The sequence below is a fragment of the Odontomachus brunneus genome, unplaced genomic scaffold, assembly GCF_010583005.1.
Source record: "Odontomachus brunneus isolate Ranch 3 - 2012 unplaced genomic scaffold, Obru_v1 Obru_scaffold_160, whole genome shotgun sequence".
In the NCBI taxonomy this organism is placed as follows: Eukaryota; Metazoa; Arthropoda; class Insecta; order Hymenoptera; family Formicidae; genus Odontomachus; species Odontomachus brunneus.
This window is the reverse complement of record NW_022639610.1, coordinates 398,075-422,914: the sequence shown is the minus strand read 5'-3', so window position 1 is coordinate 422,914 and position 24,840 is coordinate 398,075. Positions and strand designations below refer to the sequence as shown.

At 43.8% G+C, this 24,840-nt stretch overlaps 1 protein-coding gene across 8 annotated transcripts in view; it reads left to right on the top strand.

Annotated features, from left to right (window-relative positions):
• The window catches only part of LOC116850918 (gastrula zinc finger protein XlCGF17.1-like), a 74,541-nt gene extending 66,867 nt beyond the window's left edge, over positions 1–7,674 (top strand). For all 8 annotated transcript variants that reach the window (XM_032829774.1, XM_032829768.1, XM_032829773.1 and 5 more), the window contains 3 exons: positions 336–417; positions 906–1,284; positions 2,111–7,674. In XM_032829774.1, coding sequence (XP_032685665.1) covers positions 336–417; positions 906–1,284; positions 2,111–2,427 — 778 coding nt within the window. In that variant the 3' untranslated portion in view covers positions 2,428–7,674. The remainder of the gene's footprint in view (positions 1–335; positions 418–905; positions 1,285–2,110) is intronic.
• Positions 7,675–24,840: the final 17,166 nt, after the last annotated feature.

The window sequence follows — 24,840 nt, the reverse complement described above, 5'->3', positions numbered from 1 at the left end:
ACCACAATTAAATAATCATAAATATAATAAATATAAATAAATATAATAAAGAAGACGTTAGAGATATCATTTGTGGATAGTAGAAGAAATTGTATCAATTAAAATTACTAATTTGCATTTAGAACAGGATACAGTGAAGAATATACGGTTTTACATGCAATTTCAATTTCTCATAATACTTTCACACGTGTGCATATTTAAGATACGGACGTCATTATGCGTGTGTAGTCAGTTCGACACAAATATTCAAATGTTGTTACTTCTTTATTAGTCCGGAACAATCCTTACCGCTACATAGTACTTATTACTAATAACGCAATTACACTCCCATCAAGATCGACAACCCTAAGGGATCACCTGCATATGCATTTCATTCCGAAGTCTTTCGCGTGCAGACAATGTGAGCTTCAATTTCAGGTAGTTAATGCTAATAACAACTCGTAGATATCATCGTCTTGATGTCAGATCCCTTCGAACTCTTTGCTGCACAAATTGCTATACTTACCCCATCCGTTCAGTCTAATAGATATTTAGTAAAATACCCCGTTGCACGCAAAATTACGATCCATCTATCTAATATGTCAAATAATCCATAAAAAAAGAAAAGAAATTAATAAAATCGGGACACGCGCGATTAACAGATACCCAAAAGACGCGTTAAAGATTCGAGTGCTTCTTCGAGACGTTTTCTTAAGTATCTCTTGTGTTTCTTATGATCGCAAATATAAAATAAAGGCAAATCAGAGCTAGTGCCGTTAATAGGACGAGAACAGTGATATTTATGAGTACAAAAATATATGAAACTACAAAACTATACTATACTGCGCTATGCTTCTTACGATATTCTTAAGAAGTATCTGCCTGCCGAGGCGGAGAACAATAATTAAGTCTGACGGTTTTATCAGAGGAAATGCGCGCTGAGGAAGCACCAGGCCGAGGTACACCCCGAAAGAAGAACCTTCGACTGTTCCGTTTGCGGGAAAAAATGTCTCCACCAGCAGTCGCTGCACTGTCATAAACTGACGCACGGTAACGCGAGGCCGTATGAGTGCACGACCTGCGGCAAGAGCTTCCTGAGGTCCAGCAGTCTCAAGACCCACATGGTCGTCCACACCGCGGACTCGCCGTTCGCGTGCGATCTCTGCCCGGCGAAGTTCAAGAGATCGTCGGTGCTGAAGACGCACAAGCTGACGCACACGGGCGTGAGAAGATTCGAGTGCGACATCTGCAAGCATCGTTTCCACCTGAAAGGCGCACTGAAGCACCACATACTGGCGCATTACGGTGAGGGCTTGTGAATATTCTCACAACTAGCGCACGGTAGGAAGCCGAACGTATCTGCCTGATTAGGACATAATGCCGCACGAGATCACGCCGTTTATTATTTTTATCCCTTATCCCTCGGCTTCCACCTCTGGACGAATCCAGCTTCTCTCATATAAATCCAGCGAAGCGTTCACTCTGTGAAATAATGATCGCGGACAAAGGAACGTTTCACAGATAATCGGAAGCTTCGTTTGCTCAAAGCCGTATAAATGATCACGCGCATAAACGCGTGTTTTAACGCGCTCAAATGCTGCATTCGCGCTTCTCGTGCGACCTGGGCGTTCCGTAGCGGAAATGTATTTCGGACTTTTAATTAACCTCTGTCTAACCGAGGTGAACTTGTAAAGGAGTTCCTTTCCTCTTCGCCGCGAGTCGACTCTGTTACTTCAAAAATTCATTCTTCTACGAATTCAAAGATATTATAGTTATTAATGTAGCACCGTACGATTTATACTTTGCGTACAGACAACTTAGTAATTACTAATTTGCGGATGATTTGTATCTATATAACATTAACCGCGTATCTCTTTATTGTGTCAAAATTTTGTTTGACGAAATGTTAGAAAAAAATTAGTAAAAGTGCAATGTATATTCCAAAATATACATTGCAATATATATTTCCGTATGCAGTAGAATTAGAGAGTCTCATGGAGTCAGAGTAACAAACTCGATCACGTGACTGAATCTCGTGATGAATTAGAAAGTAAAAAAATATTTGCATGCAAAATATTATGTAATGTTAATGTAACTGTAAACAAATTTGTAATATAGTTTCAATTTGCAGGCATCAAGCCGTATAAGTGCGAAGATTGCGGCAAGAGCTACAGAAGATCTTGGGGCCTGAAAGTGCACAGATATCGTCATACTGGCATAAAACGATTCGAGTGCGACTTCTGCAAGTTGCGCTTCGCCGTGAAGACGAAACTCGCGAATCACATTTACACGCACGTCGGCGAGAAGCCTTACAAGTGTGACGTCTGCAGACGTCAGTACGGCGAAAGATATCAATTAAAGTCGCACAGGTGCACGACCTTACCCGACAATTCGTTGAAACTGAAAACTTCACAAATCTACCGAGAGTTTGAGTTTGCAAAGATTTAGCTGTTGCAATTATTTCGAAATGCTCGCATTTCGAAAAGATATTAAGACGTTTTTTGAACTCACACAAATGGCTCGAAGATGAAGATGCGTCGAAAAGATTTATATTTTTCTGCGAATTGCATATGACAGGATTTTCGAGGCGTAGATGTTGCTCGCACAATTAATTTAATTATCGTCGGTCACGATCGCTTATAATAAGACTCGTTCCTTGGTTGGTTCAAGATACAATAGCCGCCGCCGCCATTTCATTCGTGATCAAATCTATCCTCACGGATCCCGTCCGTGTTTGCATGCCCGTGAAGCTTAATAAGGCATGGCCTTAATAAGCACTTCGCCGCAGAACAAAACACCGATTAATCCCAGACTGGACCGACTCAATACGGATTGGTTTCGAGCTCAGAGCTGCCTGCCGGCTCGCCGGATAGGTCGGCTTAGGTTCGTCATCAACGTATCGTATATAATCACAGTCTTTATTCGATATTGCTCGAACGTGACCGCCGGGATCATCGAACGGCGCAGCGGAATTAATGCAACTCCCAGGACGTAACAGTCCTCTGTAAGTAATTATTTACTTTTTCAACGGGTATTGCCGCTTTTAAAGCAACGATTTTATTTTAATTGTCGGGAAGTGTATCCGCGTAATCGTTTGAGGTTAGGGATTATCATAATAGATGTCAATAAGCTCGTAAATGTAGAATGTACACGTAATTACCTGCGATACTAATGTAACGTCTCTTTGACGGCTGTCTCGAGAGTATCTCGAGCACGTGGGCTCCGCTTATGTCGCCGCACGTGAGAATGGTGCTTTAAGGTGCGTGGACACAGCGGGGGCTTGTACGCCAGTAATCTGAGATGCTTCGCTTCTTATCAGATCGCATCTGCGATTCGCGTGCCTTGCGGCTAAACTCTTTGACAGTGCCGACACGTACCCGCCTTTTGACCTCGTTTCTCTATTTCGGCCCGGCAAAAAGTTAAAAAAAAAAACTTCCTCGCGATTTACATTGTGCGTTAAATAATAGAGACTTTTTAAGGGAAGTTAACGCGGAAGAGAGATAAAACAATGTGCAAGTACGCATTTCCAAGTATATTTTTGCTAATTGCACATAGTTTTTAATAAAATGTGGGAAGATGATATTTTAGAAAATTGAATACACATTTCACGATACGATGTCTCACGTTGATCCTTGAAATAATATATCGAGTGAAGAAATCTTTTTAAATGAATCATTTGGTATATGACCGCGTGTTTCGGCCTCTTATCATTCAAACTTCCCATATTTCCCTGAACTTAGATAATTAGTTGTGTGAGTTGTGTGAGGATAGCGTGTTGCGACGGAAATGTTGAATGTATATACCGTTACGTATATGGACAGAAATTCTGTCTGAAGTAATTCGTACATTCTGTTGTCATGCTATGACAATCAACCATAGTTTCCCGTGTGCAGGAATCGGCTCGAAATAGATAATTATAATTATGATTGCACCTACGCGTTTCATAACGTGCCAGATCGCGATAAACCACGCTGAATAGCAAGAAAGGAAGAAAAACTTTTCCCGAATGCGAGGGCTCGTTTAACGATTATTTTTTACAATAGAAACGGCGGCCGCGGAGACTTATGAAAGATTCATAGATAGATTATGCAATCTTGCTCGAAAGCGTACGCGTAAGTAGACCGTTACAATTTCGTCTGACTCACTGACAACTTAGATAAGAGGCGCACAGCTCGTTGTCTTCCTTTCAATACATAATCTAATTTCAACCTTATTTAAAAGAGTACATATAATGTGTGTGTGTATGTGTGATTTAGAAGAACAACTAAATATTTACATTATTTATGAAGCACGGAGCAGTGGGAGTGAAATAATTTCCAGACAAAGTGATTATTCAAGCATTGCTTCCTTCACGCTTAAAATCGGTCTTAGTATTGTATAAAAATTTAGATGTAACTCTCTCTCTTCTCAGAAGTGCAAACTTCAAATTTCCAAACTACACATATGTTATCTTTATAGAATATAAATTGATCGTAGTTATGCAATCCACATGAAGTATGTTTCCAATAAAATTGATAAGAAATAAAAATTAATAATGGAGATAAACATTTAATACATGATTTCAGAAATATATATAACACCAAGTTTCTCTTTGCAATCGTTCAAGAAGTCAAGCATGATCAATTTTTTTCTCTTTAAGGGTGTTCATTGACAAGATTAGTTCTTTAAAAAATAGGTAAAGAGGACGCAACTATTAAAAAATGACATAACTAGTGAAAAAACGTGTAAATAAAAACGCGTAAAAGTAAAAAGAAATGTGAAAATAAAAAACAAAAACTCAAAAGTCGTAATTTTGTAATCTGGATCATTCTTGCGTGACTATGACCAATTACGAATGTAAATTTATACATCCTCGATTCATCGCATATCTGGTCTTTCAGCTAGTCAGACAAAATTCCTTCCGTTTACGCGCGGTTTGGACACACGGTTTCCTCGCAACAATTTAAATACGCGAGTCTCGCGTTCATATCTCTCACCTAATTATGCCCGCGCTTCACGAGATCTACGATCTGACAGTTCGCGTACATGCGTTGCACAGCGGCACGCAGAGAGTCACGCCAAGTCCTAATTATTTAGATAACGATCATAGCGGCTTAATTATTCCCTCTCCCCTTCAATCGTTGCTCCGTTCGCCGGTATGCTAATGACACTTAATGCAGATAGCAACGCCGATATTATTTGCCGTACCGGTTACTAATTGCGAGCTCACAATTACTGTCCAACGGACGATGGATTTGGAAACTCGAAGAAATACGTAACGACGGCAACTATCGCCCCAGTTATGCACTCTTGTTACGTAACAAACTCGGTTTTTTCTCTGGTCAGCTGTCTGATAAAAAGTGTGCGTTAGGAAGCGTTTATTAATGTAAATTTATTAATTACAGGCACAATTAATATTGTAATTAGCGTTATAGAACGAAGTAACGGAGGATGAAGTTCATTTGCTATTCTGTACGAATACGTAGTTGTGTGTGTATTTCTTCAGTTCTACCACTGTATGCCAGCTCTCGCCGATTTACAATAATAATTGTAACAGTAGGAAATGTACTTTGCACACGAAATATATTACATAATTGTAGAAAATAGTAGTAAATGTACATTTGCACATGAAATAACGTAATATCTGTTTGATTCGTGCTCTTCGCGCGAACAATCCGCGAATAATCCGGATCATTTTCAGCTGCAGAGTGGCAGAAAAGAGCGAAAACGGCGGATGGCTCGGCGGGTCCGTAAAAGAAAAATGGGACGGAGCATATTAAATAACGACGATGTCGATTAGTATTGACAACGGCGATTAAAGAGCCCGAATTGCCAGTCCGTAATGACTGAGCAGACTGCGCGAGCAGTGAGCACTGTAATTTCATTGATAATATTTAAATACGGGCTTTTGATAGCTGTCTTCTCTCAGCTGGCATTAGCGCGGGCCCCGAAGGGCCCCTCCGATCGCCCCTCCACCCGAATCACTCCGCCCCTGAGAGCTCCGAAGCAGAGGCGTACTATTTATCGACCTGGTCCCATCATTATTTCATCGAACTCTTTCATCGCCTCGCCTTGTTAATCGATAACCCACGAAGACGAAACTCGGCTGCCGATTCGAACAACCTCGCCGATCATTTGAATCGATTATTTCGCGAGGGCTTTATGTCGCAAAGGGCAAGCTTCCCGACAGAGAATAAGCGCTTTCGATTGCAATTATAATATAATTGTTCACTATCATATACATTCTTTTCTCACGGTAAATACTGGAGCTCAAATGCGGAACAGTGTATCTCTGCTTAATAGAATTCGTGTTTTCACGAAAAAAAATCATTGCGTGCCCTTTTCATACACACACACACTTGCGAACAATCCATATTTAATTTCAAAAATAGACTCAACAACGCCGCGATGCTCGGTGCTTCCGGTTTCGATCAATCGCGCCGCCGATTTTACAAGTAATTCGCGTAGATACGCCTCGGGAGGAAATCGTAGGCGTGAGAGATCGGCGAAAATGAAAAATAATGCAGACGATGGTTATTTGCTTAAATATACATGTGAATTGTTTAGTGAACGACCTCGCCTTCCACGCCTTTAATTAGCGCGACTCCTGATCGTAATCGCATGCCGCGCGATTCTAGGGTTAATGTGCATTTAATTCACAATAAGGAGGGAAGCAACGCGGATAGCATGACCGGCGTATTCTTAGACTTTCGATGTTAGATCCGTCGAGCTACGCGATCTATAATTTAAGCACCGACAAAGCGTAATCGCTCTGTTCCCAAGAAAATCCTGACATATAATGCGAAGAATCACATAAAATGCTTCCTTACGCGCATCCGTAAGACTATGTTCGTAAGAATGTAACATTTAGTTGTACGTTATCGCCTCGACTGCGGAAATAATACGATTTCCCGGCACACACGTCAATTACGTTGTTCCGAGATAAAAATGAATTTTCATGACCATATCATGTGCGAAATTACTGAAGAAACTACGAAAAGATACTGAATATTAATCCACATATGTTAATAGAACGTATTTTAAATACCTATTCTTACGGAGATGTCAAAGCGGTTTGCGAATTCCAAAAATAACGTCGAGATAACGTATAAAAGTGATCGTCGTTAACGTTATTCTTTTCATATTTCTTGTACATATAGATTTTATATAAATTTTTTTTGCTTTGTTTTACCATGTTTAGAGAAAAACATAACCACGCACATATACCAAATATAGAAATCTTTTTGCGAACTTCTGCAATTTTTTGTAAACTTTTCATAATTTATATTCAGTTGTAAAGGTACAGCAAGGTGCTTCGAAGTTTTCTTGAGCAGAGCAAATATACATAAGTTATACAACTTTTGCATCAGACAAATTTTTACGCTGACAGCTCAAAATGTTAATTTTGAAACTTTTATGATTTCCATCATATATTGAGCAACGCTCTAGTTGATTTTCTTTAGCGCATACTTTCGTTGTGTAAAATATGTGTAATTCTGTGTAACCAATACGACATAAATTTGGCAAAAAAGAATCAGTATTTTGTCGATAAAGTTCTCAAGTACGGCATCCCCTTGAAGTTCAAACGAGAGACAAATCGTCCTACAATAGTATACTTTCGGTTGCATGTTTGGAGAGAAGAATAATTGCAAACGGGTGAACGCGGTTTTTATATACTGGTGCAATCCGATGCAATCTAATTGGATATGAAATTAAGTCAACGAAATTCAGACAAAAATCCCAGCGGCGCGGTGAAATTTGAAATTCATATCTTCCGCCTGCGCAAGCGAGCTGCATCGCGTACGCTGATGCATCCGTCATCTTTTTCTGCGCGGTAAGAGTCCCCTGTGCGCATAATTGCGCTACAGCGCACAAGCTGCGAGCTTCTCAAACAGCGAGCGCCCACTGAGAAGCTTCTGTCTGTCTATTGATTTGCGATTAAAAAAGAATATTCAATCGAGATTGCGTTTCTTGCGGTATATAATTGAATTCACTAGCACTAGTTAAACGTGTGTATAGTGGGTTGCAAAACAAGGAAATTGGGAGCTCGCCAAACTGTGAAAATTGAGAGTGATTGCCGATGGACTCGCGCCATAATAATATAATTAACAATACAATTAGAAATAATAAGTAATGATAATATAACTATTATTGTTATTAAGAATTTTAATTAATAACCCGTTAGCAAATTAATAACCCGTTAATTTAATTAAGAACCCGTCAGCAGTGACTCTCAATTTTGACCGTTTAATGAGCTCAACTTCATTGTCCAAATTTTGCAATTCTCTGTACAAATTCTAAATGTACATCGTTGAAACTGTTGCCAAATGTGAATAACGTAAGTAAATTGCTAACAAATAATAATATTTGTGGTATAACGAGGTACGATTAAATTTATAGTAATAAATAGGGAAATAAAATTAGACTTTCACACGCGTTAAAAGATATTTCTTCTAAGTTTCAGCACGTCGTTCCGATCGATCCACGATCTCGGGTGATCGTACGGCAAATATATCACGATAGATCGATCTCCCGCGATCTTAACGGTTCACGGTCACGAGACGGTGGAGATGTCGCGTGCTCGTTCGCCGCACCCAACGTCTGCACCATTGACGTGAGTGACGATAGGTTTTCGTCGATTCATTTCGTCTGGCTTTCTTCCAGTCTGGTCAAGCAGCCTTCTCCGTACCAGTCGGCTTTAATTGATTTATGCGAGATAGATCTCGCGGAAAATACTGAAGATCAACGCCATGTTAATATGATATAATTTGCGAGTTGGTGAAACGTTCTAGAAAAAATTCCACATGGAACTATCGACAATCACTTTATTAAATGCTGCTCTTTGCAATAAGTTTGATCGTCCAAAAAACGAAACTCACCGTTGTATCAGCTTCGGAAGTAAGCTCATCGTTCCGCGACGTCGCCGACGAGGACGACGTTCGATCGCGGAACTCGATTCTCGCCGTTCTCGCTCCACAAGGTGGAAGTGCCGCGTTGTCTCGGACAGGCAGGGAGATAGAGGAAGAAAGAGAGCGCGCGGCGCTTCTTCTTGCCGGTCGGTTCTTCGTTTCGATGTAGGTAATCATGCGCCGCATTCCCCGAGTGCCGCGGAGATTTTCGGTTTCATTGTATGCGAGGGGTTGAGCCCGAGCCGAGAGTCCTCTCTGCCGAGCTCGAGGCAAGAAAAAGAGAAGCCGCGAGGCGTAGGGCGAGGAAGACGTCGCGGAAAGAAGGAGAGAAAGCAACGACGTCGCGGACGAAGAAAGAGGAAGCAGAAGAAGAGATAGGGGGCTGAAGGGGCGAGAAAGAGGATGGAGGAAAACGGGGAGAAGAGCGGTGGAGCTGCCTGCAGATCCATCGTCCGTCTCCGTGGAAGCAAACGACGCAAAAACTGGCGTGCATTGTCCCCAACTGAGAGCTTGGGGGGAGGGAGAGAGCAAAGGAAACAGGAGGAGAGAGAACGAGAGACCAGAACTGGCCGGCGAAGCGAGAGCAGCAGAGAGGAACAGAGAGTATTTCTGTGTTCCATCGGTAGAGCCACGCATACCAACCTCCCCCTCGGCAATGCTCCCTACCGAGAAAAGAGAGAGGGTGGTGAGGAGGAGGGTATACGGTCGATTTGATTTTTAAATGCAAACAAATCTACATCGTGGCAAAAGTATCGCCGCCGCCAACGTTACTCCGCTACCAACCGATGGAGGAAAGACTCGAAGCGTCATCGTCGGCAGGATATTTTTTTCAATCATCGCGAAAGCCGTTAAGAAGATCTCCGCTTCTTCGTATTCTTCTACTTTGTATGCGTCGCCAAAGAAACGTATTCCTCGCGGAAGAAATCGACCGGTAATCCTACCACGGTAATCATCACAAGTCGGTAATTAGAGACGTATGCAAGGTATTACGTATGCTTTGAAGACAAGAAAGATGGTCGCGTAAGAAGCAGAACCGTGAAGGTGTTTCTGAAAATGTCCTGAAAATAATCTACCTTGGAGTCGAATCCGCGATACTGATAAGAGCTTTTTTACCCGCGTCCTTTCTCCGCTCCGTCGCCGTGTCTTTCCGCTCCCGGCGCGTCAGTCGGGAAAAAAAGAGCGGCCGGGCGAGTCCTTTGGTTCCAAGTAGGGTGTAATTGCCGCTTCCGACGACGGGAGGAACGACGTCGGCGCTTGTCCCAACATTGCTGCATGTGCGCGTCGACGTTCATAAGTTATGAAACTGGCGGATAAGGTTCTGCCGCTCTCCCCCTCGCGAGAGCTTCGCGACTGCGGAAGAAGAGAGCAGGATGAACGATATAGGTGAACCCCAGGAGCCTAAGCGAGGAGCAGGACGCGACGATCGTCGTGGCGATCGAAGCTACAGAGCGAGATGGATGGAGTTAGGCGCGCTGGCAAGGAGAGGGGCAGGAGACAGGCGGAGGGAGCATAATTGCCGGTGGATTAATGAGACGGCATAATTGCACGATAATCGACGATCGTTTTATTAGGCGACCGGGCCCCCGACTGGAACTCCGGACCCGTCGAAGACACAGAAGACACCGCTGCCGCGGTCGCATATTATTATGAGGAGAACGAGGGCTGCTCAGGGCGCGGTAGGTATGTCAAGCTGGCCAGAAATGACAATTACCGAAGACGCGGTTAAACGCTCCTCGTCTCCCCCGGCCGTCGATTCGAGAGCACTCGGAATGCAGTGTCATTGCTGTTAGTCAACGACGTTGGTACACGAGACGAAATCCTCCAAGCAAACAAAACAGGAGAGTCCAAAGAAGGTTCTTAATCTCCGCGATGATACGTTTGAGTTGAAAATTAAGAATAAGCACTGATATCCAGGCATGATGATTGGGTTGAGTCTGGTGGACGCGAGTGTGATTGCTGTTTCAGACGTAAGTGATCAACGTTTCAACCCTTTATTAGACGTGTGGTTTACAGGTGTACTTTGAATACTATACGTTACTAAAAATAGATCAGCAAAGATCGTTGCTTTGTATATAGTCTATTGTTCATATTATATGAATTTAAAAAATATATATATCTACAGTGGTAGACACCAAAAGAACCCCTAATTCATTCATCAAAGATAAAAACGCGCGCGCCTACCAAAAGGTTAATTTCCACTGTACGAGTACAGGCCGCGATGCTGAAGAATCTCGAGGAAAACTAGTCACTTCTATGTCTCTCTGCCGGTATTCGTCTCATACCAGCTCGATCTCTAAGCTGTTCTCGTATTCCTGGTTGTCCAGGGCCGTTGGCTTCTCGGAGATGAGGGACTAAAAACTCGCGGATGCGCTCCGCAAAGGAACATTTAAATGATGTCGCCGCGGCTCGACTCAAGAAAGAAAGAGTGGGGGGAAAGAGAGAAAGAGGGAGGGGGAGAGAGAGAGAGAGAGAGAGAGAGAGAGAGGTACCGGCAAGAATAACTCAGAGCGGCGCGCTTTCCCCTCGTCCCTCTCGTTTCCTGTTTGTCGCTGTCACCAAAGGAAAGGTTAGAGACGAGCTAGATGGACGAACGAGGAGAGACGTGGCTCAGTCAACGGTCCAGAGTGACGTCGCGGACTCTTCCACACATTCCCCTCTCTCCTGATATCCACTGCGTCGCGATCCGTCGCTATTCTTTCCGCTCTACGGCGGTGTTCCTCCTGGCGAACGGGGAAGTGGAGCAAGGTGGAACGCGGCGGAAGGAGAAGGAGGATGCTAATCAGATGCCGACAGCGGCGGCGACATCAAAAGCGGGTAGCGTCAGGCCTTGTCACCAGCTCACGGGGAGCGCACCGGCCGGCCTCGCCTTTATTTGAATGCGCTATCGTCGGGATATGCGACGATGACGAACGCGCTTTTTTGGAATCCCCGGAGACCGACGAGGCGACGGTATGATGGGAATTGTTTCTGGAATCTCGATGGGGGACGCCGGCATCATCGATCGTCTGTTCGCGAATCGTCATTCTTGAAAGGCGGAAGCCTCGAGTTGGCAGATGATTGGCAAAATTTTTTTCTCACATATACGCGTATTTGATCTTTGAACGCCGTTGTATAAGAGTCGGTTAATAAATATCGTTATGAAAAGTCCCTCCACGTGCAACGTGGTTGGATCTGTGAGACTCGAACGAATATTCGATCGTCTACCAAATTTTGCAAAAGCTCCGGGGACATTTATAAATAGCATTAATCTATTTGCAGACTTCGATTTTATTGAGCTGCTATTTTGCAACTGAGGTTCTTCTAGATCTCTGGAAAAAGTGTGTCCACAAATATTGATTCTTAACAAAATATTATATGCACTGAGAGAAATGGCTTGGTGAATGACACTGTACTTGTTTTATGAAAGTAATATGGTGAATTTATATACGATATCTGATTCACATATCCAATATTTTGATTACGATGCCTCGACGCATCTGATAGTCAATACCGAGACATTTAGTTGTAGACATCTAGACAGTTTGGTAATTCTCTCTAGATGTGTGATACTATTGATGCGATAGTTAATTGTTATTCGCTGCGACGTTTCCTTTTTCATCTATACTAATTTGTAAAGACATCGGTGCTATAAAAGAATAAACGCTGAAACCGTGAAATATTTGGAAGAATGAAATTTCTTAAAATATGCAAACGAATTTAGAAATAAATATATGAAGATTATATACAGTAAGTATATGAAAATTATATATAATATGGTTAGATTTTAGGTTAGGTAAGAAGTCTAACACTACTCCGCAGTTGTATTCATAATATTCACCAAATAAATTGTATGCTATACTAGACGGTTTGGTAAACGTATTTAAGCATTACTATAATGCTACTTAGACAATGCGCTCACCAGATGGTTTGGTATCATTAATTAAATATCTTGTTACACGATTATTCACCATACTGTTTGATAAATCTAAATAGAATTCTGGTTAGTATCATCAGACATTTCCCTCAGTAGCATCGAGGTAGCATCGAGGCATCAAAGGTGCCCGATAGATCCAAATTGTATTGTATGTTCCAAAAAATATAGCTATTGATTTATTCATTAATGAATGCAATTTAACTAGTGCGAGAGAATAGATATCCGGGCAGGTGTTAGAATCACCAGCGACGACCGCGAGCGGCACGTCTGTAATACGATCCACCGAAGATCATTGATATCCGGTTTATGTGAGCAGGGTGAGAATCTATTATGTAGTCGCACGCGCTCGAGGCAATGATCGGATCTCAAATCAGCGAGGATATAATTGCGAGGTTGCTGACTGGATGTTTAGCGAACGTCACGTCCTCGTGTTACGGAATAATTATACGGAGCCATTAGCGCCGCGGCAATGTTTGTCTATGTCTGCGATCTAACACGAGCCATTAAATGTTCTTGGGTAATTATTTCCGTATAGTTTCAAATGCAACGGCGCGTCCCGATGTGCTTTCCGATTTATATGAAACGGAAGCTTACATCGGAAGTTCATTGCGTTATAATATTTCGCGTTAAGCTGGAATATGCTCATTAACATTACATAGATTAAAATGGATGATATATTTACATGTTGTAATTAGATCGTAAATTAAGCGTCTCCACAGAGGAGCAACATAAGTCCACATTACACTATTGTACCCTCTGCTATCAGCGCTGTGAACACACCTAAGTGTATAGAATATATTTATATTATCGCGTGGTATATAAACTAATTATTCGGATGAGGAAATGTATGGAATCTCTTGCTTTTCACTAAACGCACACACTTAATCCCAACCTCCACTGAGTTCTCGAAGGTGCCTATTGTTAAAACTAACGATCCCCTAACAAACCTCTTGAAATTAGTGGCTGGAACCATTCAGCGTGTCAAAATACGGCACAAATAACAGCAGGCGCGCTGCACGTTGAGATTAAAGTGCAGCCAATCATTTCTAGGATTCTCCTGCGGAGACGCCCGATCCTCGAACGATGAGGGAGCCTACGTTACGAGGCTGTCGAACGTCTTCAACACACTTACACATACGCGGGAATAACGCATTAAATAACGCGTGCAGCGCCGATGCGTGTGCCCGTGTGTGCCCAAAGAAATATATTATATCGCACAAGCGCGCGAGCTGCTTAAGGTTAAGAGCAGGGCATAAAGATGTTGTTTGAGGCGTCGGACACCTGTGCCCCGGCCTGCCGGCTCTGCATACGGACGGCTTCTCCTTCTTCCTCTTCCACCTCTTCCTCGTTCTGAGATTTCTCTTCCTCCCATACCTTTCTTCCTCTCTGTCTCGTCCTGCGAAATCCCATAACGTACGCCGCTCGGCAACCGCGCGTGTCTATGTAGATGCACACGCACGCCGTTGCAACGTATGCTGAACGTACGTAACGTACGGGTTACCCTGCATTAAGATGCAGACGATGATAAGGACGACTTTACGATCTCACGCTCCGACGATTCATAGCCCAGCGATGTATGAACGGCCGTCGTTTACCGGTCTTCTCGTGCAGCATCCCGAAGCCGGCTCTCTCTAGCCGATTCTCGAACCGATTCTTGTCCGCTCCAAGAGGATCTTTTCGGTCCGAGAACGCCCACCGTGAACTCGGCGGATTGATTGTGGATCAGCGACGTGGGGCCTGTGAACGTGAATACTTTATAAGATCGGGGGACAGGAGAAGGCACAAGTATCGCGGAATTTTTACGATTAAAGTTTCATTGAACATCTAAAGCGTTAAGATTCAAGAATTCGAGTACCCGAGCGAATTTCTTCATCCTCTTAGACTCTCGTCTTATTGACGCACTTGTTGCCATCTTTTAAGCAAATGTACGCCCAGATCCCGACGGAATCGACTCGTTATATACGTAACAAGGGCGGCATCATTGACAGACAGGCGTGCAGGTGCATACGGAGTCTAGACGCCGCGCAAGCGACGAGCGCGGTGAGCGCGATGACGCCCGGTGGATTCGCACTCGAAGGGTCCTGGCGCATCCTGTTGCATATTTCACCTCGAGAACCCTTTTAGCCGTTTCAGCGTGGCTACGGGCACACGGGCGTGTAAATCAAACGCGCGCTGCCCGCTTGTAAATCTCCGGGTAAATACACACCGCCGAGATAATTTACGCAGCCGCCGAGTGCACTTGGCCTTCCTCTCCCTCGGATCTCTCGTCCCTCTCTTTCTCTCTCTTCCTCGCGCGTCCCTCGAAGGAGTCGGTTTTTCGGAGCGCATCGATGTGAATCCGAGTGTCCCGGAAGGCGCGGCCCATCAGGACTCCTCGTTATACCGTACCGATCGTTACGCCATGGCATCGATATTCACTGATAATTTGTGACGTCGAGAAACATGCCGTGTATGTATCATTCCTTCCGTCATCCTTTCACCAAAGTCTTGAGTAATATTTGCGACTGTTTTCTCCACCGGTATAGCATCATCGTCGTAATTGTTGCGAGTGAGTTTTGAGCGAAGCTCACACTATTCATTATATAAATTATACGTCAATATTCACTAATAATTTGCAACGTCGAGGAACATGCCGTGTAATTCTTTTCGCGGTTGACATTCCGTCGTTTTGGCGAGATCTTGAATAATATTTGCAACTGTTTTTTCTAGCAAAGAATATTACGTTGACGTCGCCGTCGTTGTCGCGAGTGTTTCGAGCGAAACTCGCACGAAATTACCTATTAAGATCGTGACCATATAATTACGGGCGACGTATGCGCAGCCATAAATTCCCGCTGATGGCTTGAACGCGAGCGGCAAGAGAGAAGGTCCGATGAAAAATTCCGCGAATCTTATCAGACACGGTGAGATCATCCGTTAAATCGCCCGGCCGTATTTTATCGTATCGCGCGCGCACCTTTCGCGTTGTACAATCCGCGAGTATCTAATGCACGTGCTGCGGCATCGGCCAGATGCATCGAGATGCACGGTCTGTCGGGCGAACGCTTCGGCACCGGCCGCCGGTGAATGGAGGCAGCAAGGTGACGACAGGTGGGCCAGTTCCTTGATAAATGAAGTGAGAACTCGCGGCTACTTATCCACCGATGCATCAAATCTGTCCGCGCCGGCGGATCGGTCGTATTAAAAGTGCATCTCGCGCGTCTACGATCCGGTTTATCTTTGCTCCCCTCTTCTCGGCTTCACCACTGGCTCGACGAGACGCCATCCGATAACAGCGATAACAACGCATCACCGATACCTTGGTCGCTCGCTTTCATTGCTGACAAATTACCGAAATGGGATCGCTCGCGTTATTCATCAGTCATGCCGCAATTATTCCCTGTCCACGTGATGTAGCGGGAAAGAAGACGCGTCGCGGAAACTAGTTTGCGCGCAGCGTGAACTTCAACTTTATTCCAACAGCGGACGACACCGGCTGTGCTCCTGCGCCGCTACCGTTGCCGCACTGTTGCTGCGCGAGTAGAGCGAGTTTTCAATTAAAGGCGGATTAAAAGCAGCCGCGGCGAGGCGCTCGTTTAACACATTGTCCGGGTCGCGTCTCTATTCTAGTCGCGCCGGACACCGCGGCCTGCCGGTATTGCCTGCCGGACGTCCTGCTGGGCGCAGGATCTAGCACCGAGTGCATCGGCCGATGTTGCATCCTCATAACTCGCGCGGCGCGCTCTCGCAGCTCTCTCGGAGAGGCCGCGCGAAAGCGCGCGTATATGCATAGCCACTTTACGCGTTATTTATCACACCGATGCTTACCGATGCACGCTCTCGCTTTTCGTGCCTGGTGCGTGCAGGAATTATGTCCCCGATCTCGCGTCGCGTTCCGACTCGTTCATGCGGAGGTCGCGAAGGGGTCAGTCGTCGACATAACAGCTGAACGGCTCTTGTAATCCGTCGTATCGATATTTCTCTCGAAAACACTTCGCAGTCGGAAGGCGGAACAATGCGTTCTCCGTGTGTCCGTGTCCTCTGCGCTTTCTCGCGATCGCCGATGCCGGATAAAACCGCGCTGAAACGGCGGATCTTGCGGATCTTGCGTTGAGGATGCGTGTGACGCTCGTAGTTGCGTGCGTTTTGTTCTATCTGTATATTTCATGTACGATCTGAACGATCCGGCACAAACGACGTATTTCCCATCATATTTCTACGTCGAGCCTGGGAAACTGCATATTTGGAAAAGTTTGCAATTTGTATGTAAGATTTAATGTAGAAGTCGAGGAATTAAATAAGAGAATAATTTTCAAACTAGCAAAAAAGAAATTAATAAAGCAGTACGAGACGAGAAAATTTGAAACTTTTAATATTTTATTTAAATATTCAAAAATAAAGGCTTTACATCTTGATTTAAAGGGAGAGTTCAGTTAGTCTTTTATTTATATATCTGTCTCGCACATTTCCAGTTTTCTCGTTTCGATTCAGACAGTCTCGCAAAACTTTAGGTTTAGCATTGCCTATGCAATGAAAAATATTTTGTACTTATGTTGAAATCGATTTGCGTAGAAATTTTTGTGTTAAATTTTAATATACCCGTATCTTAATTTAATATATTGCCATTACGTTATTTTGACTATTCTGCGTTGACTTCATATTCATCATTTCCATATGTTAAAATAACACCCAAGTATTTTTATATTAATTTCCGACATATTATTTGTGTTATTTGTTTACATATTTGTTTTGCGTTAAATTAATGCAAAAATTAGAGTGGATAAATTGTGACATGTGTTAAATTTAGCACAAAATTTGTGTTATAGTGTAACAGAGCCAGACTTACAAGTACTAATTTTGAAGTTGTAAGTTATCATATTTCACTGTACTTTTTTAATTATTGTAAAATTATTCGAGTGGTATTTTCGCAATACCACCTTTCGTTCTCTTAATCACGTTTCGAGTAAATTGGTTTTGGTATTTACTAGTAATTATCTTGCAGACACTCTCTGTACCGGCGCGAGTACCAGTCTTTATTCGCACACATCTATCTACATGTTCGCGTCACTGAAATCCCCGTCCAGATTCATTCCTTGTCGACAATCTCCCACACCTGTCGATCGGCCGATCGTGAATTACCATCGTGCAAACCTCGAATTGGTCGTGCGTCGATGAATGTACGTAGGTCCTGGTTTCATTTTCGCCGGGAGCGCCGAACCCTTTGCTGCACCCCTTTGCCAGCTACTACGGTACCAAAGTATAAGGCTCGTAACACCCTTCACGATCGGCTGTGCTAACGACTTTTAGATCATTAGTTACTGAAACTACCAATACAATTATCGGGCCTGGATATTTATTCCCTTAATCTCGGCCCCGAGACTCCGCCAAGATTGCCGACCACGAGCAATTCGGGGAGGCCATTCCCGTGGCGTTGTTTAGACCTATCGACGGCCCCCGTGACTGCCTTTTATCCGGCGCGTAAGGTCTTAATTAAGCTGTCGATTATCATAATAATCCGCGGCGCGTAAGCCGACCCGCGCCTCTTCTTCGTCCACTCTCGATCTGGATGATTGATTGCCGCCGTCGCGGTTTTCAACCTTTTCGAGCACATTCCGCGAAAATTATACGGACCATCCGTGAGAAGGTTACTTGTATACAGCTGAGAATATTGATGGAAAGAAAGATTAGTTTTCTGTGTATAATATTTCGAAGCTATTAGTGAGTGATCAAATTCATGGTTTCAACTGTTAAAGTCTCAAGTATTTAGCAATATTAATATCACGCTATATTTTTTATGGAAAAAATCTTTGTTTCGCCACATCGAAAAAAGTATAACAACAAATAACAAATTTCTTCATATTCAGATAAAGATAATGAACAATGAACGCTTACACCATACATTCCTTTAATTTTGCAATTTTTTCGTCAAATTTAATCTTGAAAGAGTTGACATCGTAAGGATAATAGATCCTTTGTACTATTTCGAACATAGTATTTAATTATACTTGATTTTTTAGTATAATATTAAAGGGTTAATATCCGAGAAGTGTGATTTGGGGAACAAACATACACCGGCGCATACTGCGGAGCAGATGACTTTTAGCTAACAGCCGACGACACCGCGCGAAAAGTAACGAATCAAGAAAACTCCTGCTTTCGTTCGCGTCACATTCGCGCGGCTGATTTACCGGTGGGCGTGTGTCTTCTATCGGGTGAGAGCGAGGAAGCGGAAGACTCGTGGCGCGGTGAGGGAACGGGAATTCATTCGACGGCGTTTGCAGAGCAAAGAAGTCGTTATATTTTCTCGAAGCGTCGCGAGGAGCTTAATCAAGGTGGCAGCCGAGCGGAATCAGCAAGGACCCCATCAGTTTTACGTTTCGTCCTTTTTTCTCCGCCTCCTCCATGCCCCTGCTCCTTTATTGTCGAACGCTCGGACCCCGGGGACTCATTGTCCAACCTAATAATCGCAACTTTTAATTGAATTTGCGACCGGCGCGAGTCAACTTTCGGCTCCCTCAGCCCGTTCTGATTGGCGATCGTCCCTGTCAATTAGTTACCTGGCCCAGGCATCCTTCGGATTTCCTCCATCTTTGATACAGGATTGAAGCGATCTGACATGAAAAATTTTCTTCTTGTTTCTGTGTTTTATCATTCGTTTGATAAAGAAGTGACAGAAAACTCAGGAATAATATCCTGTTACTCTTTCGTCGAAGAAATAACATTCACATTCGGTATAATTCGGTAACATTCACTTCGGTATATCGCAAATATAACACTACTTTGTTTGTAATGTAATGCAATCGCTAATACTGTTATAGAATCTTTGATTCTCCCTTGTAACTTTAAAAAACAATGAGAAACGAGATATGTTCTTTGATCTTGTTATAAATAAATAAGATGCGGAAAGAAACGCAAAGACCGTAGGGAAGCATTGTCGAGGCCGGGAATATACGAGCGCATCTTACTCGGCGTGCTTAAGCTCGCCAATTAAACGTGCGTGATTGTCCTCGCGGAGGATTCAGATCGATTCGCCGTCAATCGACAATCGAGTCGAGAGGAACGGCCGGTTTATTTGTTTTAATTGGCATTTCCAGCACCACAAATCGAACACGAGGCGTCGCGAATCGATTGACAGCGACAACGGCTGATGGATTATTGTGATTATGTTGTTGTTGCTGAAATTATAACCGATGATGCAGCAGCATCGCAGCAAATGTAACTTGCGTACCGCGTCCCAAACAGGAATTGAAACTCACCAAAAACGACATATTTTTATCGAGTTTAGTTTGCACACCGCAGATCGGCCGTTTTCTTTTTCGTTCGATACAATCGTTGTTACATAGTAATAAAAAAACTATGATGAGGCTACCATAAAGTAACGCACTCTTATATTTCGTTAATATTAATAATTAATTACATATATATTCAACGGGCATATTATTGGAAATTTTCTCTTACGTTTATTTTAAAGTTAACTTATCACTTCGCTCGATATCCGCTCGAATACGGTAACAGCTGACTCGCGTCACTCATGGGAGGAATAGACCGCGCGCGGCGTAACGGCAGAAGAAGAAGAAGAAGCGAGCGGATTATGTCCACTCGAGTGTGCGCGTCTGCACGCACCTGACGAGAAGTGCATCGGCTAAAAGAAGAGAATGGCCGTTAATTACAATACATGATTCGCTTAATTGCATTCTTTATGCAGCCGCTTAGCCGGAGCAATTTCTTTCGCGATGTAGTAGTAATAGTAGTAGTAGTAGTAGTAGTAGTAGCCGCGAAGAAGTTGCACGGTCAGTATCGTCTCCGCTCGGCCGTCAACAGTTCTGTCGTTATCACAATCGTTTCGCGGACTGTCAAAAAGAATAATCATCTTCGTGTCTTTAATGTTAAATCTACCGTTCCGCGATTGAGTCTTCAATTAAATCTGAAATTATATCGATTTTAACAGTACTTGCCATTAAAGTTTAATTTCTAGTTTCTGGAGATGTGTATGGATAGTGATTGCTGGTTTCCATTGGATTCTATTTTTGCAACCGCGATTGGCTAAATATTTCCGAGAGCTTCTCTCTGCACAAGGTCGTAGTCGCACGAGGACGCTTTATTCGGCCGAGTTCATCGATTTTTAGACGGCAGCTACGGAATTTAAGAGTTGGGATGTCTCCCTCAAGATGGCAGAGACGGCTCTTCGTCTCACGAATTATCTCTGAACCTTTGCTTATTATGCAATGTTGTAAAATATTATTAAAAAATATTCATTGATCATTTATACAAAATGGAAAATCTCGATATATATCATGAAAATATTTTCAACGTTCTTTCATAAATTATATCTTTTATATATAAGTTGCTGTTAGTGCAATTCCAATTCTTAGTTTAATTGCTTGAATAAATAGATCCAATCATGATCAGCTAGACCAGCGAATAAAGGTCTCTACATGTTCCACGCGATAATTTAATTATCTCCATTGGATTAGCTTCATTGGCCGTTATCTCACCCATTCCATCGAAACGCGCATTCTATCGTTGTCGATGCGTTCATTATGGCAGTGTGACGTCATTTCCTCAGCGAGGCGTGACACGTGCTGTCGTAAACGTAGGTGGGCGCCGTCACGAGTCGCTTGCTGGGTCGCTTCAGCTATTTGAAAAACCCGTGTTTGGGATGATTCCAAGCAAAAAGTAATCAGTGTCTATGGAAACCGATTTCAAGCATCACGCATCTAATCCAAACATCCGTCGAAATTTGGGTCTAACGGACACTACTATCCAGTTAAACTTCAGTTTATCATAGTATTTATGAACGGTCGCATAATCCAAACAAACTTCCACGCAACGAAGTTCCGTTGTGTTTCCTCCAACTGATTTCTCCCTGATACGGAACATGTGTCACGAGAGCAGCGATATTTATCGAATAGTGTCGCGCTGATCGTGCGCGCGCGCACCGACGTATGAACGTGGCTGAATTGCGTAAGCCGCGGTTCTTGGCTTCGCGCAAGAAGTCGACGCGCACTTAACAATTAGCGGGACGAATTTATTACCGACCACTTTCTAGAAAATCGCCATTTAACTCCAATTGCCGCGGGATCATTCCACGGAGAAAGAAGCTCGGTGAAATTGTCAAGGTGACCGGGAGGAGCTGGGGGCCGAGGGAGGCGAGCGAAGTGAACGACTTCCTAAGTCGAATCCCGTTGGAGAGAACGCGTTGGAGGAGACGGATAGATGTCCGTCCGCCTCGCGGTCACCGGTCGGTCGCAATTAAAATCAGCGGAGCATCGTCGGCGTGTGTCGCACTCGTCGTCGACGACGGCGCATCACTCGCAGCAGCTGCATCGTTTCCACCTATTAACGGGCCCGCCGCTTCATAACGTATGGATACGCGCGCACGCATTTATTGCCGTTAATTATGGAACCTAAAATGAGCTTATAAATAACACTGATTTTACTTTACGACCTCGCGAAACCCGTACAATTAAATACGCCGAAAGCGACCTCGAGCAAAATCGAATGCCGGAGTACTTACGTCGAGTGCAATATTTCCTCGCGATGGTATGAAAACATCGGACACTTACAGTGACAAAAATACTCACCTCTTTCCTCTCCTCCGTCGCATTCTTCTATGCACCATGTGTGCACACATTACAATAATGTAATTAACGAATGAGATTGATAATGATTTGCGGCAAAGGGAAACGATGTCTGCTATAAGATTATTGCACAGGATATAAGATTTTGCACATGAACTAAAACACTTTATTATTATCGTGTGTGTGTGTGTGTGTGTATATGTGTGTGTACACGTATCTGGAAATTTGAAATCACTCGAATATAATTAGCCGCGATGATCACGTCTGATGGAAACTTGCCTCGTCAGGTTCAACAGCGTCGCAGGAGCTCCGCGCAAGTCGGAACTCGAGTAAAGAAGCATGATTCCCTTGCCAATTGCAGACTCCTTGTTCCCGGCTATTAGTGCCGGGTAGTGTCAGATCGTGTTTTGTCGACCGACACGGAAAAATCTTCGAACGGTGTACTGCGCGCGCACGCACACGCACCACGCGCGTGCATGCGTGTACGCGAATACGAGATGGTGTTACACGCACCGGCATAATTGCCTGGTAATTATTCATTACGTTTATGTACCATGTTATTCAATAACCCAGGCCCTGTAATTTACTTACGATTGAGCATTTCACGCTTCGCAATGGCTTACTCAATTACTCGCCGCGCGGTCGCTCGAGCGCGTTGCGCTCGCCATTAGCGGAGCCGCGGCGTGCACTTGCATACGCGCACTCCTGCGCGCGCTCTCTCGCATTGTTACGCGATGTATATCGTCACCTAGATCACGTGTGCACGTCGAAATCCGAAGGAGACGCATCTTATGGGCGAACAGCGAGCGTTTATCGGAAAATTTTCCGTGAGCAACGTGACGGCGCGAATTCCTGAATTGCACAAGGTAATCCCGGAGCAGCGCGTGCTTGACAATCAATATCGGCGATTCATCGTCATTCAGGAATGAAACGGAGATCTCACCAAATGCTCGGACTGCCGCTGGATCGATATTTATTTCAATTACGTATCATCACAATAGCAAATAGTCCTATTGTAATTCAATGCTATCATATGTACAATGTTACATTGTGCGCGTTATCTCGCGTGCGCGAATCAATCTAGAAAGGAAGCGCGGTGATTGAAACGTATTACTGTATTTGATTCGCATTCGCCGTCTGATTTTAATTGATACTGGCGAGTATGCAAATTTTCTTCTTCGCTTTATAATTAGACATTCATAATTCGCGCTTGCCGTGTCTGATTCATGAGTTTGCATTGAGATAGGAGATAGGAGGAGGGAGTTCAACGATTATTCGCGTTTTTTGAGATAATGTTTTGATAAGCAGACTAATAGGGCTGGTTCTTGAATTGTTTGGAAAAGATTCATGCAGAAAGATAAACTATTCGAATCTGTACCTATCGAGATTTTATGAGAAAAAATGATCAGACATTCTGCAGTACACACACGTCACGACGTAATTCTCACGGGTCCGATAATGCGACTTTGTATTCGAATTGGACGTAATTGATCACGGTGTCGGCATAGCTCTCCCACATTACTGACTCGGACAGTCAGTCAACGATTGTCAGAACTAATGGTTGATCATTTTTGCGCTTGCGAAATGCGCCGCGCTGAATACGACAACAATCAAACATTCACCGTTTGCATTTCGTTAACATGTCGTTTATCGGCACAACCATGTCGTTATCGGCGCAATAATCTGCGCAAGCCACTTTTCGCAATCGTGGTTTGGTGTATCAGCAAAAACAGGTGTGAAACTTAAAACACATGTTTTACATTCGCATAAACACACACACATATACACGTATGCGTCAACGCGTCATTTTCCTTTCTCATCTTGATTGGCGCAATCACGTTATCATCGCACAACAATCTCAATTATTTGTGAGCTCTTGAAATAACGTTTTCACGTCGACTCACGTGTGCAATGCGCGTATAGGCCGCGGCCATTTACGGCGATTTTAACCATTATATTACGATGCTTGTAGCATAATGAAGGTGAGTTTTTCTAGTTGCTGGTCTAACCGAGAGTGTGTCCGCAGTACGCTCCTCGGACCGTTGTCGCCGTGGCGCATAGGCAGTTCCAATTCTCACGGTGTCCTTTATGGAACGGTCACCACGGGACTCCCACCGTCGCCGAGCGCGCGGGATCACTCGGTTTCTTTTCGCTTTTTTGCCGCCCCGCGTTTTCCCCGCCATCGAAGAGTAATCGTCGCAAAAAGCAGCTATTGCGGCGAATGTTTCAGTTACCGGGGGATTCGCGCGCGTTCATTGAATTCGTGGTCGCCGTTGAATAAACACGCGCTTGTCTGCGCATTAGAAGATCTATGATTGCAACATGAAAGAAAAAAAATAGCAAAAAATAAACCAACCTCGTAGGAAAGTTCTCTTTATAGCGCAAGGAAATTGCAGTTTATCTTCTTACTCTTTATGGATCGAGTTGCTATCGCGCTGAGAGAGAGAGAGAGAGAGAGAGAGAGAGAGAGAGAGAGAGAGAGAGAGAGGGAGAGAGAGAT